The sequence below is a fragment of the Leptopilina boulardi genome, unplaced genomic scaffold (genome assembly GCF_019393585.1).
Source record: "Leptopilina boulardi isolate dan_hultmark-lab unplaced genomic scaffold, ZJU_Lbou_2.1 LbouV2_123, whole genome shotgun sequence".
In the NCBI taxonomy this organism is placed as follows: Eukaryota; Metazoa; Arthropoda; class Insecta; order Hymenoptera; family Figitidae; genus Leptopilina; species Leptopilina boulardi.
The window spans coordinates 3,568,624-3,586,288 of NW_026137667.1; the positions used below are offsets into that span (position 1 = coordinate 3,568,624).

The 17,665-nt window shown below is 31.0% G+C and overlaps 2 protein-coding genes across 2 annotated transcripts in view; one reads left to right on the forward strand and one right to left on the reverse strand.

Moving 5' to 3' along the window:
* LOC127291026 (39S ribosomal protein L34, mitochondrial) overlaps positions 1-11,199 on the reverse strand; it is a 456,612-nt gene extending 445,413 nt beyond the window's left edge. The window contains exon 1 of the mRNA XM_051319916.1: positions 11,189-11,199. The gene's annotated coding sequence lies outside the window, so the exon portion shown is untranslated. The remainder of the gene's footprint in view (positions 1-11,188) is intronic.
* The window catches only part of LOC127288027 (uncharacterized), a 47,959-nt gene extending 30,816 nt beyond the window's left edge, over positions 1-17,143 (forward strand). Inside the window, exon 3 of the mRNA XM_051315224.1 lies at positions 17,096-17,143. Coding sequence (XP_051171181.1) covers positions 17,096-17,143 — 48 coding nt within the window. The remainder of the gene's footprint in view (positions 1-17,095) is intronic.
* Positions 17,144-17,665: the final 522 nt, after the last annotated feature.

Below are 17,665 nucleotides of genomic sequence, written 5' to 3' on the forward strand. Positions count from 1 at the left end.
AAAAGTGCGCCATACATTTTTTGTTCGAGACTTTTTGCTCAATTTTTTGGCATTATTCCCGAGTCATTATCTGGCAAATTTTTTTTTCGAAAATTTTTCCAAAATCTTCTTGAGTGTAGCTCAGCATCCGCTGGACCAATCAAAAAGTGCGCCGTACATTTTTTGTTCGAGACTCCCGGGTTAAGACTTTGGCGGTATTCCCGATCAATTATCTCGCAAATTTAATTTTTCTAAATTTTTTAAAAAATTTATCTGAGTGTAGCTCAGCATCCGCTGGACCAATCAAAAAGTGCGCCATACATTTTTTGTTCAGAACTTTCTTGTGATCAGTATGGCGGTATTGCCGAGGGGCTGTTCACTGAAAATCCAATTGAACAATATTGGAGAATTCATTAAAGATTTTTAGGACTCGTACGTATTCGGCTTCGGATTCGAATGGAATCGCACGGACTCGTTGATATTCACAGTATTTTCACAAATTCCTTCTTTGCGCTGCTTCGTGTTGCAGACTAGATAATAATAATAATAATAATAATAATAATAATAATAATAATAATAATAATAATAATAATAATAATAATAATAATCGGCTGCCGCCGAATTCGCTCGTATTTCTCCGTAACCATTCGTGACTCGCAACAATTCTTACTGCATGACTTAGGATTTTACTGTAATCGACGAGATTTGTTGGATTCGCATAGTATTCGACAAATTCGAACGTCCTTTTCAGTAATCGCCGGTAATCTCCACTTAAAATACAATTTATTCAGAATCAAGAAATTTATATTTTCTTATGTTAATTGATGAATATTCGGAAGATACTTAGTATATTCTCTACATTACAAATCGGGTATTTGAGAGTGAACAGCCCCTCGGGTATTGCCGAAAGATTATCTAGCGAATTTAATTTTTCGGAAATTTTTCCAAATTTGTTTTCTAGTGTAGCTCAGCATCCGCTGGACCAATCAAAAAGTGGGCCATACATTTTTTATTCGCTACTTTTTGCTAAAGACTTTGGCATTATTCACGAGTCATTATCTGGCAAATTTTTTTTTTTCGAAATTTTTTCCCAGTTTTAGTGAGTGTAGCTCAGCATCCGCTGGACCAATCAAAAAGTGCGCCATACATTTTTTGTTCGAGACTTTTTGCTCAATTTTTTGGCATTATTCCCGAGTCATTATCTGGCAAATTTTTTTTTTCGAAAATTTTTCCAAAATCTTCTTGAGTGTAGCTCAGCATCCGCTGGACCAATCAAAAAGTGCGCCATACATTTTTTGTTCAGAACTTTCTTCTAATCAGTATGGCGGTATTGCCGAAAGATTATCTAGCGAATTTAATTTTTCGGAAATTTTTCCAAATTTGTTTTCTAGTGTAGCTCAGCATCCGCTGGACCAATCAAAAAGTGGGCCATACATTTTTTATTCGCTACTTTTTGCTCAATTTTTTGGCATTATTCCCGAGTCATTATCTGGCAAATTTTTTTTTCGAAAATTTTTCCAAAATCTTCTTGAGTGTAGCTCAGCATCCGCTGGACCAATCAAAAAGTGCGCCGTACATTTTTTGTTCGAGACTCCCGGGTTAAGACTTTGGCGGTATTCCCGATCAATTATCTCGCAAATTTAATTTTTCTAAATTTTTTAAAAAATTTATCTGAGTGTAGCTCAGCATCCGCTGGACCAATCAAAAAGTGCGCCATACATTTTTTGTTCGAAACTTTTTCCCTATTTTATTGGCGGTATTCCGGAACGATTATCTCGCAAATTTAATTTTTCTAAATTTTTTTCAAATTTGTTTTCTAGTGTAGCTCAGCATCCGCTGGACCAATCAAAAAGTGCGCCATACATTTTTTGTTCAAAACTTTCTTCTAATCACTATGGCGGTATTCCCGAACGATTATCTCGCAAATTTAATTTTTCTAAATTTTTTTCAAATTTGTTTTCTAGTGTAGCTCAGCATCCGCTGGACCAATCAAAAAGTGGGCCATACATTTTTTATTCGCTACTTTTTGCTAAAGACTTTGGCATTATTCCCGAGTCATTATCTGGCAAATTTTTTTTTTTCGAAATTTTTTCCCAGTTTTAGTGAGTGTAGCTCAGCATCCGCTGGACCAATCAAAAAGTGCGCCATACATTTTTTGTTCAGAACTTTCTTCTAATCAGTATGGCGGTATTGCCGAAAGATTATCACGCGAATTTAATTTTTCGGAAATTTTTCCAAATTTGTTTTTTAGTGTAGCTCAGCATCCGCTGGACCATTCAAAAAGTGCCCCATACATTTTTTGTTCGAGACTTTTTGCTCAATTTTTTGGCATTATTCCCGAGACATTATCACGCGAATTTAATTTTTCGGAAATTTTTCCAAATTTGTTTTCTAGTGTAGCTCAGCATCCGCTGGACCAATCAAAAAGTGGGCCATACATTTTTTATTCGCTACTTTTTGCTAAAGACTTTGGCATTATTCCCGAGTCATTATCTGGCAAATTTTTTTTTTTCGAAATTTTTTCCCAGTTTTAGTGAGTGTAGCTCAGCATCCGCTGGACCAATCAAAAAGTGCGCCACACATTTTTTGTTCAGAACTTTCTTCTAATCAGTATGGCGGTATTGCCGAAAGATTATCTAGCGAATTTAATTTTTCGGAAATTTTTCCAAATTTGTTTTCTAGTGTAGCTCAGCATCCGCTGGACCAATCAAAAAGTGGGCCATACATTTTTTATTCGCTACTTTTTGCTAAAGACTTTGGCATTATTCCCGTGTCATTATCTGGCAAATTTTTTTTTTTCGAAATTTTTTCCCAGTTTTAGTGAGTGTAGCTCAGCATCCGCTGGACCAATCAAAAAGTGCGCCATACATTTTTTGTTCGAGACTTTTTGCTCAATTTTTTGGCATTATTCCCGAGTCATTATCTGGCAAATTTTTTTTTCGAAAATTTTTCCAAAATCTTCTTGAGTGTAGCTCAGCATCCGCTGGACCAATCAAAAAGTGCGCCGTACATTTTTTGTTCGAGACTCCCGGGTTAAGACTTTGGCGGTATTCCCGATCAATTATCTCGCAAATTTAATTTTTCTAAATTTTTTAAAAAATTTATCTGAGTGAAGCTCAGCATCCGCTGGACCAATCAAAAAGTGCGCCATACATTTTTTGTTCGAGACTTTTTGCTCAATTTTTTGGCATTATTCCCGAGTCATTATCTGGCAAATTTTTTTTTTCGAAAATTTTTCCAAAATCTTCTTGAGTGTAGCTCAGCATCCGCTGGACCAATCAAAAAGTGCGCCGTACATTTTTTGTTCGAGACTCCCGGGTTAAGACTTTGGCGGTATTCCCGATCAATTATCTCGCAAATTTAATTTTTCTAAATTTTTTAAAAAATTTATCTGAGTGTAGCTCAGCATCCGCTGGACCAATCAAAAAGTGCGCCATACATTTTTTGTTCGAAACTTTTTCCCTATTTTATTGGCGGTATTCCGGAACGATTATCTCGCAAATTTAATTTTTCTAAATTTTTTTTAAATTTGTTTTCTAGTGTAGGTCAGCATCCGCTGGACCAATCAAAAAGTGGGCCATACATTTTTTATTCGCTACTTTTTGCTAAAGACTTTGGCATTATTCCCGAGTCATTATCTGGCAAATTTTTTTTTTTCGAAATTTTTTCCCAGTTTTAGTGAGTGTAGCTCAGCATCCGCTGGACCAATCAAAAAGTGCGCCATACATTTTTTGTTCGAGACTTTTTGCTCAATTTTTTGGCATTATTCCCGAGTCATTATCTGGCAAATTTTTTTTTTCGAAAATTTTTCCAAAATCTTCTTGAGTGTAGCTCAGCATCCGCTGGACCAATCAAAAAGTGCGCCATACATTTTTTGTTCAGAACTTTCTTCTAATCAGTATGGCGGTATTGCCGAAAGATTATCTAGCGAATTTAATTTTTCGGAAATTTTTCCAAATTTGTTTTCTAGTGTAGCTCAGCATCCGCTGGACCAATCAAAAAGTGGGCCATACATTTTTTATTCGCTACTTTTTGCTAAAGACTTTGGCATTATTCCCGAGTCATTATCTGGCAAATTTTTTTTTTTCGAAATTTTTTCCCAGTTTTAGTGAGTGTAGCTCAGCATCCGCTGGACCAATCAAAAAGTGCGCCATACATTTTTTGTTCGAGACTTTTTGCTCAATTTTTTGGCATTATTCCCGAGTCATTATCTGTCAAATTTTTTTTTTCGAAAATTTTTCCAAAATCTTCTTGAGTGTAGCTCAGCATCCGCTGGACCAATCAAAAAGTGCGCCGTACATTTTTTGTTCGAGACTCCCGGGTTAAGACTTTGGCGGTATTCCCGATCAATTATCTCGCAAATTTAATTTTTCTAAATTTTTTAAAAAATTTATCTGAGTGTAGCTCAGCATCCGCTGGACCAATCAAAAAGTGCGCCATACATTTTTTGTTCGAAACTTTTTCCCTATTTTATTGGCGGTATTCCGGAACGATTATCTCGCAAATTTAATTTTTCTAAATTTTTTTCAAATTTGTTTTCTAGTGTAGCTCAGCATCCGCTGGACCAATCAAAAAGTGGGCCATACATTTTTTATTCGCTACTTTTTGCTAAAGACTTTGGCATTATTCCCGTGTCATTATCTGGCAAATTTTTTTTTTTCGAAATTTTTTCCCAGTTTTAGTGAGTGTAGCTCAGCATCCGCTGGACCAATCAAAAAGTGCGCCATACATTTTTTGTTCGAGCCTTTTTGCTCAATTTTTTGGCATTATTCCCGAGTCATTATCTGGCAAATTTTTTTTTCGAAAATTTTTCCAAAATCTTCTTGAGTGTAGCTCAGCATCCGCTGGACCAATCAAAAAGTGCGCCATACATTTTTTGTTCGAAACTCCCGGGTTAAGACTTTGGCGGTATACCCGATCAATTATCTCGCAAATTTAATCTTTTCGAAATTTTTTTAAAAATTTATCTGAGTGTAGCTCAGCATCCGCTGGACCAATCAAAAAGTGCGCCGTACATTTTTTGTTCGAGACACCCGGGTTAAGACTTTGGCGGTATTCCCGATCAATTATCTCGCCAATTTAATTTTTCTAAATTTTTTAAAAAATTTATCTGAGTGTAGCTCAGCATCCGCTGGACCAATCAAAAAGTGCGCCATACATTTTTTGTTCAGAACTTTCTTCTAATCAGTATGGCGGTATTGCCGAAAGATTATCTAGCGAATTTAATTTTTCGGAAATTTTTCCAAATTTGTTTTCTAGTGTAGCTCAGCATCCGCTGGACCAATCAAAAAGTGGGCCATACATTTTTTATTCGCTACTTTTTGCTAAAGACTTTGGCATTATTCCCGAGTCATTATCTGGCAAATTTTTTTTTTTCGAAATTTTTTCCCAGTTTTAGTGAGTGTAGCTCAGCATCCGCTGGACCAATCAAAAAGTGCGCCATACATTTTTTGTTCGAGACTTTTTGCTCAATTTTTTGGCATTATTCCCGAGTCATTATCTGGCAAATTTTTTTTTTCGAAAATTTTTCCAAAATCTTCTTGAGTGTAGCTCAGCATCCGCTGGACCAATCAAAAAGTGCGCCATACATTTTTTGTTCAGAACTTTCTTCTAATCACTATGGCGGTATTCCCGAACGATTATCTAGCGAATTTAATTTTTCGAAATTTTTCCAAATTTGTTTTCTAGTGTAGCTCAGCATCCGCTGGACCAATCAAAAAGTGCGCCATACATTTTTTGTTCAGAACTTTCTTCTAATCACTATGGCGGTATTCCCGAACGATTATCTCGCAAATTTAATTTTTCTAAATTTTTTTCAAATTTGTTTTCTAGTGTAGCTCAGCATCCGCTGGACCAATCAAAAAGTGGGCCATACATTTTTTATTCGCTACTTTTTGCTAAAGACTTTGGCATTATTCCCGAGTCATTATCTGGCAAATTTTTTTTTTTCGAAATTTTTTCCCAGTTTTAGTGAGTGTAGCTCAGCATCCGCTGGACCAATCAAAAAGTGCGCCATACATTTTTTGTTCGAGACTTTTTGCTCAATTTTTTGGCATTATTCCCGAAACATTATCACGCGAATTTAATTTTTCGGAAATTTTTCCAAATTTGTTTTTTAGTGTAGCTCAGCATCCGCTGGACCATTGAAAAAGTGCCCCATACATTTTTTGTTCGAGACTTTTTGCTCAATTTTTTGGCATTATTCCCGAGACATTATCACGCGAATTTAATTTTTCGGAAATTTTTCCAAATTTGTTTTCTAGTGTAGCTCAGCATCCGCTGGACCAATCAAAAAGTGGGCCATACATTTTTTATTCGCTACTTTTTGCTAAAGACTTTGGCATTATTCCCGTGTCATTATCTGGTAAATTTTTTTTTTTCGAAATTTTTTCCCAGTTTTAGTGAGTGTAGCTCAGCATCCGCTGGACCAATCAAAAAGTGCGCCATACATTTTTTGTTCAGAACTTTCTTCTAATCAGTATGGCGGTATTGCCGAAAGATTATCTAGCGAATTTAATTTTTCGGAAATTTTTCCAAATTTGTTTTCTAGTGTAGCTCAGCATCCGCTGGACCAATCAAAAAGTGGGCCATACATTTTTTATTCGCTACTTTTTGCTAAAGACTTTGGCATTATTCCCGTGTCATTATCTGGCAAATTTTTTTTTTTCGAAATTTTTTCCCAGTTTTAGTGAGTGTAGCTCAGCATCCGCTGTACCAATCAAAAAGTGCGCCATACATTTTTTGTTCGAGACTTTTTGCTCAATTTTTTGGCATTATTCCCGAGTCATTATCTGGCAAATTTTTTTTTCGAAAATTTTTCCAAAATCTTCTTGAGTGTAGCTCAGCATCCGCTGGACCAATCAAAAAGTGCGCCGTACATTTTTTGTTCGAGACTCCCGGGTTAAGACTTTGGCGGTATTCCCGATCAATTATCTCGCAAATTTAATTTTTCTAAATTTTTTAAAAAATTTATCTGAGTGTAGCTCAGCATCCGCTGGACCAATCAAAAAGTGCGCCATACATTTTTTGTTCGAAACTTTTTCCCTATTTTATTGGCGGTATTCCGGAACGATTATCTCGCAAATTTAATTTTTCTAAATTTTTTTCAAATTTGTTTTCTAGTGTAGCTCAGCATCCGCTGGACCAATCAAAAAGTGGACCATACATTTTTTATTCGCTACTTTTTGCTAAAGACTTTGGCATTATTCCCGAGTCATTATCTGGCAAATTTTTTTTTTTCGAAATTTTTTCCCAGTTTTAGTGAGTGTAGCTCAGCATCCGCTGGACCAATCAAAAAGTGCGCCATACATTTTTTGTTCGAGACTTTTTGCTCAATTTTTTGGCATTATTCCCGAGTCATTATCTGGCAAATTTTTTTTTTCGAAAATTTTTCCAAAATCTTCTTGAGTGTAGCTCAGCATCCGCTGGACCAATCTAAAAGTGCGCCATATATTTTTTGAAGACCACTCCTACGTTAAGAATTTAAACTATTCCCGAGTGATTTTTTTCAATGAAAGGAAAAAAAGAAGAATATTCTATCATATAACAGAAAATTATCTGGTGAGTTCAACCATCGCATCAATTTGAAATAAGATTTTAAAGATTGAGGGTTGTACTCTTTCCAAACATCGCCAACGTTGACGGTCAGATAACGCTTGCTTTGACCAGCATTCATATATATGTATATAGCCGGAAAGAGAGAGAGAGAGAGGTTGGGAGAGAATGTCGTGAGAGGAAGCTTGAAGATTGCAGAGGCAATTTTCTCAACAATGCTGGCACTTTGTTTTACGCATGACAGCCGCGATACATACACGCTTTTTGTCGCTTGTGTCTCGAGAAACGACGTTTTCAACCCTCAAAACTCCATCAAACGAGCCTTGGTGTAAAAGGGTGCTTTACACTTTCTTGGCTTAGAAAAAAATCGATTTTTTGTAAATTCACAACTGAATAAAAAATAGTTTCTTGTCTCGATGAAAAAATTGATATAGTTCGTTGAATTATTTAATTTAAAAAGTAATTAAAAATCGATTGTTTAAAAATTTGAGAGAACAATACAAGAAAAATAATGCAATTATAAATTTGTTTGTTGGATATAAAAAATTGTTTCCCATTTTGGTTTTTTTTCGCTCTATAAATTGATTCGGTTATAATAATTTTTTATTATAATACTTAAAAGTTAAAAACATATATATGTATATAGTTTGGTCTTCATCTTTTGCAGAAAGGGTTTATAATATACATACTTTGATCGTCCCTAACTCTGACGCCTTGTCGTTGCGGTCATCAAAGAATGCTCTCTTGGACTGATCGGCTTCGCGAAACTCTCGAGGGCAGAAAATTCCACGAGACTGACTGCACATGATGCAAACCGATCTATATTGATTGCACGTCAGAGAAGGTTTTTTTAAAAGCAGGAAAAAAAAATGTAATAATTACAGAAAATATATGAAAAGAAAAAATCAATAAATATAATCCATTTTTACATAATATATATTTTAAAAATATTTTTCATATATTCTATTCAAATGAATTGATTGAATATACCACGATTCATTAAAAAGTAAAAAAAAAATAATATAACTGAATTATTAATCTCGAAAAAGGTATTCTCGTTTTCTCAATAGCTAAAAAGAGTTTACTGCGGATTAAAACTGTGTTAATTAAAATATTAATTAGGTACGTTGTAGGTATGTATATATATATGCAATCGTTACGTTATATCTATTCATATATAAACCCTCCCTATACAAAACGGAAATGAATGAAAAGAGAACTAACGTGGGGACTGCAATTTAAATTCCGCTCTGATATTGTATTGAAATTTGTAATGAATTATGTCAGGAAGCTTATGTTTAAATTTTAAGGTATTAATATCAATATCATTAATTTCGCATCAATCACAGATGCTAGTTCTTGTTAATTACCAAGACATTTAAATATTACAATTAAAATAACTAATATTATCAGTAATTATAATTTCTTATTAATTTTTTATTTGGTGCAAAAAATTTTTCATTTGAAACCAAATAAAATTTTGAAAGGAAATGAAAATTTATTTAGCTCGGTGACAAATATATTTTTTGGATGAAGAAATTGAAGAAAATTGTAGAAAATACTTTTTAAAGTAATCGTAAGAGTAATTTATATATATGTAAAAAAAAAGGAAGGTGGGAGATAGACATTTTTTTATGCTGGTAACTTGGACCATATCTCATTTTGATAGTTTAGTTCTCCGCTAGTAGCATTTATATTCATTCAAAATGTGTCCAATTAATTGGACCAATGCTGACCCATTTTATGGCTTAATTCCATGTAAATGTGTACGACGCATTCATACAATAGAGTCTATGTATATGTATATTAAATAAAAAAAAAATTTAATTAAAATTTATAACTTTTCTTTTTTAAATTTCATTTTGAATTTCAAAAAACTGTCATGTTACAAAACATTTTCTCAGTTTTCTGGGAAATTTTCAATTCCATGAGAAAATTAAGATTCTCTCAAGTCTTAATTTAAGAAGTCGTCTTGAATATATAAATGTACTCTGACATTCAGAAATTTGCACTGAAAATCTGTCTTAAAAATTTTGCAACCAGTGATTTTCTTTTTAGCTTTTTTTTACTCAAGATTTTTTGGAAATTTAGTTTATAGAATAAAAAATCGAAATATGTTAAGTATAACAAATTTTAGCGATTTAAGAGTAAATCTTAATATTGTATAAGAAAATAATTTAGTAACGACATTAAGAAACTTAAAATGTTGTTAATTGGATAAAAAAAAATAGGTCTTTTTTCTCTCTCTCTCTCAAGAAGTACTAATTGTACGAGAGTCGACAAACTCTTTCAAGAAATACGATTAAAAACTTGAACCTTGAGATATATAGAAAGAGGTGTTTTCCTTGCTATCTTGTTGAGATGCGTCTTTTTGAGAAAATATGTTAATCTCAGTGAAATTTACTTCGCCCTGACGCCTCTAGGCGCATTTTTCGCATCCCCTCCTCTCTTATCAGAAAGAGAAAATTATATTTACCACGATATATGTATACAGATTACAAGCAGTAATCTTTTATCCACATTTTTTAATATCTTATTCATTCTCCAAAAAAAAAAGGTTTTTTTAAAATTCATTTTCCCAGTAGTTGCAAAGGGAAAGATTTACACACTTTCTGCTTGTCTGACTTTTTCTAGCTAAAGTAATATATTAAATGTTTGTAGAAATGTCGGATGTAATTTTTTTTTTAATGAAAATAGAAAATTGTGGTCCAGGTGGAGTAAAAAAAAAAAAATAATTCCAAGACATGTTTCGCGCACGATAAATTTGTTATAAAAAATGTCCTTCAGAAAATACTTTTTTTTGTTTTAATGTATGCTTGCAGAAAACAATGTTCATGGTAAAAAAAGGAAATCTTACATTAAGATAAACGTTACATTAAATCTTAATGTCTTGAAATTAATTAATTTAAATGTACGAGGTTCATGTATAAAAATATTTCAATTAGAAATATTATTTTTTTGCAGTATTTTGAATAATCTCTTTTTCAGTTTATTTCGATAAAATTTCGAATATTTATTTTCATTGGGAAAAAATTCGGAAATTTATTTCGAATTCAAAAAAATTGAAATCAAGACTTTATTTTTTTTCATGTTTTTTTTTTTTTTTCCAAACAAATATAGCAATAAATGTGTCCTCTCAAGCGTGACATTAAAACTTTTAGGAGAAAAATATGAAATTTATGAGATTTATAGGTTTGAAATCGTACAATGGAAACGGTCAACCTTTCGCACAGTGTCAATGAAACACAACGCAGAAAATTCATGACAGGTATGGCGCGTCTATCCATCAGTGACACACGTATTATTTGATGCGTGAATCTATAGTTGGACGATCGGATTTGAACGAAAATACATGGTCCGGTTCGCAAAATACATATATATATATATACAGTACAAGTACGTGAATGCGACTTATGTAGCGTTATTATCTCTGCATGTAGGTAGTCCTGAATCGATGGACAGAAGTAATGATTTCTCTCCCTCCCTCCCCCCACATAACCTCCCCCCTCTCATTCTCTATAAATCCCATATTGTGAATTCAACAACTATATACCTTGGGATTTCAATTAATTTTTCCAGTCGGATTATATATTATGCTCTCATTGAGCTCATATTAAGAATGGGGTAGAAGATTACATTTATTGTTCAAAACTGGGTAATAATAATCTCCTTAAATCATGATTTAATAACTTGAATTGTTTTTAATATAATCTCTCCTTATTATCAAATTTTTAATTTATATATTAAAGAGGAAAATTTTATTTTTAAAACAGAAAGAATATTTTAAATTGCAATAATTTTTTTGTATTTTTGAGCAATTTTTTTGTTACTTGATATTATATTTTTCAAATTGTCTATTTTCTTTTTTTTTAAAAACATTTTTCAGAGCAATTATTTTGAGTTGCATGTTCAATTTGATGGTTAGTGCAATTCTGTATACAACGAGAAAATAGAAATGGTTAAATGGCAAAAATTCCAATATTCGCTAATAACGAAAATATAAGGGCCAATTCTCGTTTCAATTGTGAGTTTGTCAAGCATATATAGATTTCTGCAGTTTGTTAACAATTTCAATTTTTGCTTTTTTCATTAATTAAGAGAGCCAAAATTGTCATCATAGATGGTCGCTGCTCATTCCTGTATATATGTATATACACGCGCGATATTCAGAGATGTTTCTCATATAGAGTAACAATGGACATAATGTGGCCACAGAGCAGAAACATATGGTCTTCTACCTTGACTCAAAGCTCAGAGCAAACAAGGGAATATTTAGAGTATCAACTCTGATGACTATATGTGTCTTTACACAAAATGTAAATTAACTTTTTACATTAAAAATAAAAAATTTTGAATTTCATTTTATTGATGAATTTATTTTTTGAAAAATGTAATAAATTTATTTAAATCAATTTTAATATTTGGTTTTTAATTTTTGAAAATTTTTTTAATATATTTCAATAAAAAAAGTAATTCTATTTTTATAAAAATACAATAACCTTTTTGTAATTCATATGTATGATAAATGTTCACCACAATGAATTGAATTTTCAGAAAAAAGATTAATGTAAAAGGGAAAATATATCTTGTAATCTGTGTATACGAAAATAAAAATTCATTATAATTCGTATATTTTTCAATCCCTTAAAAAAAAAAATTGCGGATAAAGTAGAAAAATAATTTTAATTAAAAATTGAACATTTTCTGAAGAAAAAATTTTTTGTACTATAAAAAAATTTATTTGATCGAAATAGTTGAATATTATCAAATAAATATTTACCAAATAATTGTAATTGAACCAATAATTTCTGTATTTGCAACAAATACTATAATAATTATTTGATACAAATAAATATTTATTTGATAATACTCCAATTATTTGAATCAAATAAATTTTTTTCCAGTGTACTATTTTCAATGTATATAAATAAATATTCAGAGCGTAAAGGAACTAAAAACAAAAAAAAAACCATTGTGTTTGAAACTGGATAAGAGTTTACGAAAATTCGATTCTCGAGTTCTTTTTATAAGTGTACATTGATACCCATGGGATTTTTATCGCGTATTTCTGAAACGTTTATAGACAAGTAATTTCAATTTATATTACAATAAAGTCAAACCACTTTTTTTGAAAAATTAAATTTTCGAAATTAATACTGGATATTTTAATTAAAGTCAATATTGAAAAAAATAAAATCGCAGAATTTAGGGGTATATAAATAATAAAGGTCAAAAAGGTGTTTTCAGGTAAAAGTTAGGACTGACGAAATTGAACAAATGTTGATAATAGATGCATGCTAATGATTCCATATACCTCATGAAGGTCATAATATAATTGATGATGATACATGGTGGGCAAAACTAATAAACACTACTATCAGAAGTTAAAAACATTTATAGAATTATTGAACCAAAAATAAAAATTAAATTTCACGCATGAACAAATATTTTGCTCAATTTCATATATTTCATTATTATTATTTTCAATTATATTTAAAGTTGAAAAATATATTTTTGTTTATAAAAAAAAAATTTTATAAAGTAATAAAAAATATGAGATGAAAATAATAAAATGAAGATGCGCATTACAAATAAAAATAGTAGAAAAATAATTAGAAATATAATTTAATAATAAAATATATCTCTGACCTTATTGTCCACAAACGATGTATTATTTTAGATGAGAAGATCTGTTGAAAACACACGCGATTTTTAAAAAAATTTCCACCACTCTCGTAAACGGGTTAAAATATCAAGAAATACTTTTTTACGCAAATTATAAAAATTTCAAACACTCCCGGGATAAAAATTTTAATAAAAAAAGAAAAGTTTGAAAAACATTTTCGTTTGCAAATTAAAAGAATCGAGCACTTCCGAAGATATTCACTGCAATGAGAATAAGTACAATTTTTCAAATGAGCTGCTGGATCGTAAAATTATTTCGCATGGAGTGGGGAGGCCTCTGAACGTCGCTTTATTTGCTACATCCAGGGGACTCCGTTTTGAAATAAATTTACCTGCCCTTCTACGATCCAGGGGCTAAAATTACAAAATTTAAAATATTTTTTTTTTAATATCCAATAAGATGATTCTAATGAAATATATTTCGAAAAAATAATTTTTTGTAACGATATTTTCTATAAATAGCAATAGATTTGGTTTACAGAAAAAAAAACCATCTCTTCTGAATTAAAGTTACGTCAATGGTCTGTTAGTCATGCGAATTAATTCAATTGTCTGCAATCGGTCAGCAAAATGAATAAATCGATATATTCTGTGAATTCGCACACTCATTGGTGATGTGCTTGCAACTGAAGAAGACAGACAATGGATTTGATAAAGTTCACTATATATAATATTTATATATGTATATATATATATATATATATCTCTATAATTCAATAAAAACACAAAAAAAAAAAATAAAAACTTGTTAAAAAAACAAATGATAAATGAGATCACTCTCTATTTATAAGCAATTTCTTTAAATGTGATTCTATTTTCAAATTCATCTGCATTGTTTTAATTAATAAAACGAAAATCACAATATAATAACTCGAATGGAGGGTAATTTGATTTTTTTTGTCTCATGAAGAAGACAAAGAATGATTAAGTCTCATCGTGAGGTTGACTGTAGGTATTCAGCAATCCACTTTCGGTTAGCTGGAAAGCAGGAACCGAGCGAGGTCAAAGATAAATGTTTTCGTTCTACCTGCAGTGATATCTCAATGATTTATATCTCTCTTAAATTAATCCCCAATGGATTCACGTTCAATGAGAACTTTGCTTGTGGTGAAGCTATACCGATTGACCAAAACCTTCAATTTCATTTCAAGTTTCAAGTTGTTTTACAAAAAAACAAAAAAAAAAGAAAAGAAAAATAAAAAACAATCTAAAACGTAATAAACTCTGATTCAAGAAGAAATGCAAGGAAAATTGTCTTAGAAATGTTACAGCAATTTTAAAAAAATAAAAATAAAAAAAAATTACCAACCTAGAAATCTAAATTACTTACTTACTTACTTTAAAATTAAAAATATAAAAATTATCGACATAGAAATCTACCTTACCGATTGATAGTAAACTCGTTTTTTTAAAATTAAAATATAAAAATTACCGACATAGAAATTAACATTGCCGATTGATATTAAAACCGTTTTTTAAAAATTAAAATATAAAAATTACCGACATAGAAATCTACCTAGCCGACTGATGGTAAAACCTTTTTAAAATTAAAATATAAAAATTACCGACATAGAAATCAACCTTGCCGATTGATAGTAAAACCGTTTTTTAAAAATTAAAATATAAAAATTACCTACATAGAAATCTACCTTGCCGACTGATGGTAAAACGTTTTTTAAAATTAAAATATAAAAATTCCCGACATAGAAATCTACCTTGCCGACTGATGGTAAATCGTTTTTTAAAATTAAAATATAAAAATTATTGACATAGAAATCTACCTTTCCAACTGATGGTAAAACCGTTTTTAAAATTAAAATATAAAAATTACCGACATAGAAATCTACCTTGCCGACTGATGGTGAACCGTTTTTAAAATTAAAATATAAAAATCTCCGATATAGAAATCTACCTTACTGACTAATGGTAATTTTTTAAGAGAAATTCTAGGAATTTATTTACCATCAGTCGGCAAGGTAGATTTCTATGTCGGTAATTTTTTATATTTACATTTTTCAAAAAAATTGTTTCGCTGTATTTAATGCAGATAAATAATTATTTAATACAAATAAATATTTTTTAGATAATAATCAAATAAGTGATTATAAATTAAATAATTTTTTCAGTCCAGTGAAAAATATTGGAAAAGTGTCATTTTTTTTTTTTTGCGAAACAGAAAAGAATTAAATATAGAAGGAGGTTGATTAGTCTACTAATAAGTGTATAAATAAAAATGAAAATGCTTTTAAAAGATCTTCTAATTAAAAGATCAATCGTGGGGTTAAATTCTTTGAAACGTTGCATTTTTATATTCTCTCAATGCTTTCCAACCACTTGGCTCTGGTTGGTTTGCTTAGTTGGCAGATTTTATCGCATTACAGACTGCTAGTCGATTCGTCGCAACGTCGTTAGCTGATTTTGCTGATAAGGCCGAGAGGACATTAATAAGGTAGGTCATTCTCAGTTGATCGTCGATTTAACAATTAGCAGCTCAATTGCTAATATTCTCCTTCTCTCTCTCTCTCTCTCTCTCTCTCTCTGAATATATTTGGTTAATAACAAAAATACCAAATAAATTGTTCTCTTAACTATTTTTCCTTTTATATAAAATAAAAATATATATTTTAATATTAGAAAATATAATATAAAAAATAAAAATATATTTCTATATTAGAAAATATAATATAAAAAATAAAAATATATTTTTATAGTAGAAAATAAAAAATATTTCAAAAAAGGGAAATAGTTTTTTTTTGTCTGTTATCAGACACATATAACGAGGTGATCAGTTTTTAAAGCTAATACCCTAGAATCTAGGTATATGAGAGACTGAATCATCGTTGTAGGCCATGTGGATGACGTTTCGGACGAAACGGAAATGGAAAAGAGAAGAAGCGCATCCTGTATGTATATATATATATGTACATGGATATATAGAAAGAGACTGTGAGTGAAACGAGTGGGTTTAGAAGGGGGTCCAAATGCGGACGCGAGGAAAGAGATTTTAGTGGTGACCTAAATATGTCTCGCTTAAGGGCACAATCTCTGAACATCTTTTTCCACGAATTTTCTGTATTGCATATACATATCTACCTCTATATTACATAAACGATAAAAAAATTTTTACATAAACATTTACACATATTATAAATAAACAATATTTTTAAATTTCATTTAATTTTCAAGTTCTTATAATAATATAATTACAAAACTTTTTTGTGCGTCAGAATTTGATTTTTTCTGGCTTTTATTTTGGCGCTGAGTTTTTTTTTTTAAATTTAATGATTTTGAATCAAAAATTCAGAAAGAAAATCGCCTTTGAAGCTTAAAATAGAAAAAAAATGTCTCTCTTATATACGAAGATGCGAAATTATCGGGAGGTGTTGAAAGCCAGATGAGAAGCTACTTTGAATCAAGTTGCTTATACGTCCACTTGGGCAAAAAAAAAAAAAAAAAAAAAAAAATGTATATGGTGTTATATATTTACACTTGGACGTGTATATATCAAGATCTTGTGCATCTACATTGAGAGGGGTGTTGGGCAGGACTCATTTGAAATTCCACGCATCGCACCTCGTTTCAGTATATATGTATATATATATATATATATATACTTCACCACCCTCACGGCGGATAAATAAGGTCGCGTCTTTTTCATCTACAAAAGTACTATATATGTATATACGTAAAAGATGCTGCGGACAACACTACAAAGTCACAGAGGAGAATCCATCTTCTCCAAAGTGCTGTTTGAACTCAGCATATGCGATGTAATTCGATGCATCCTAGTATGCACTGTGTGCGCGCCATACTGAATTCTAAATATGCGCATCGCGTTATGTTTGCGCTAGTGAATCAGAAAATACGCTGTTTACAGAAACAGCCGGCCTCGACACCAGTGCATCCTCAACGGGATCAAATATAACGTGTCTCGCCATTGCCATTTGTATATTTTATGCTTTCTCTTTCTCTATATATAACGATGATGCGGTAAAGTCGTATCACAATATTAAGTTTAACTCGTTTTCAAAAAAAACTTTTTTTTTTTTTTCCCCACCTATATCAAAATTATGAATTAATTTTTGACCATTGTTTTTACATTCGCATTTTTATACATGGAAATGAAAAATAAATTTTAGAGATAATAAAATACCGTTAAACTTTAACGATACATTATTTTCCAACTTTTCCTGAAAACAATGATATTTTTCAACTCCGTTTGGTTACTGGTCAGCTAAAGCGAAACAGTTGCTCATTACTCTTTTGCTCATATTTGCTTAAAACATAGAACCAGTCAAGCAAACAGCAATATCCTGCAACTGTTTGCTACATTCTGTTTCTATATATATTGAAATGTCTTTGTATTTTGAATTGTAAACAAATTTTCTTATGTTTCTTTTTTTTTATAACTAAAAAAAAGTTAGAATAGAAAAGAAAAATTCTTTTT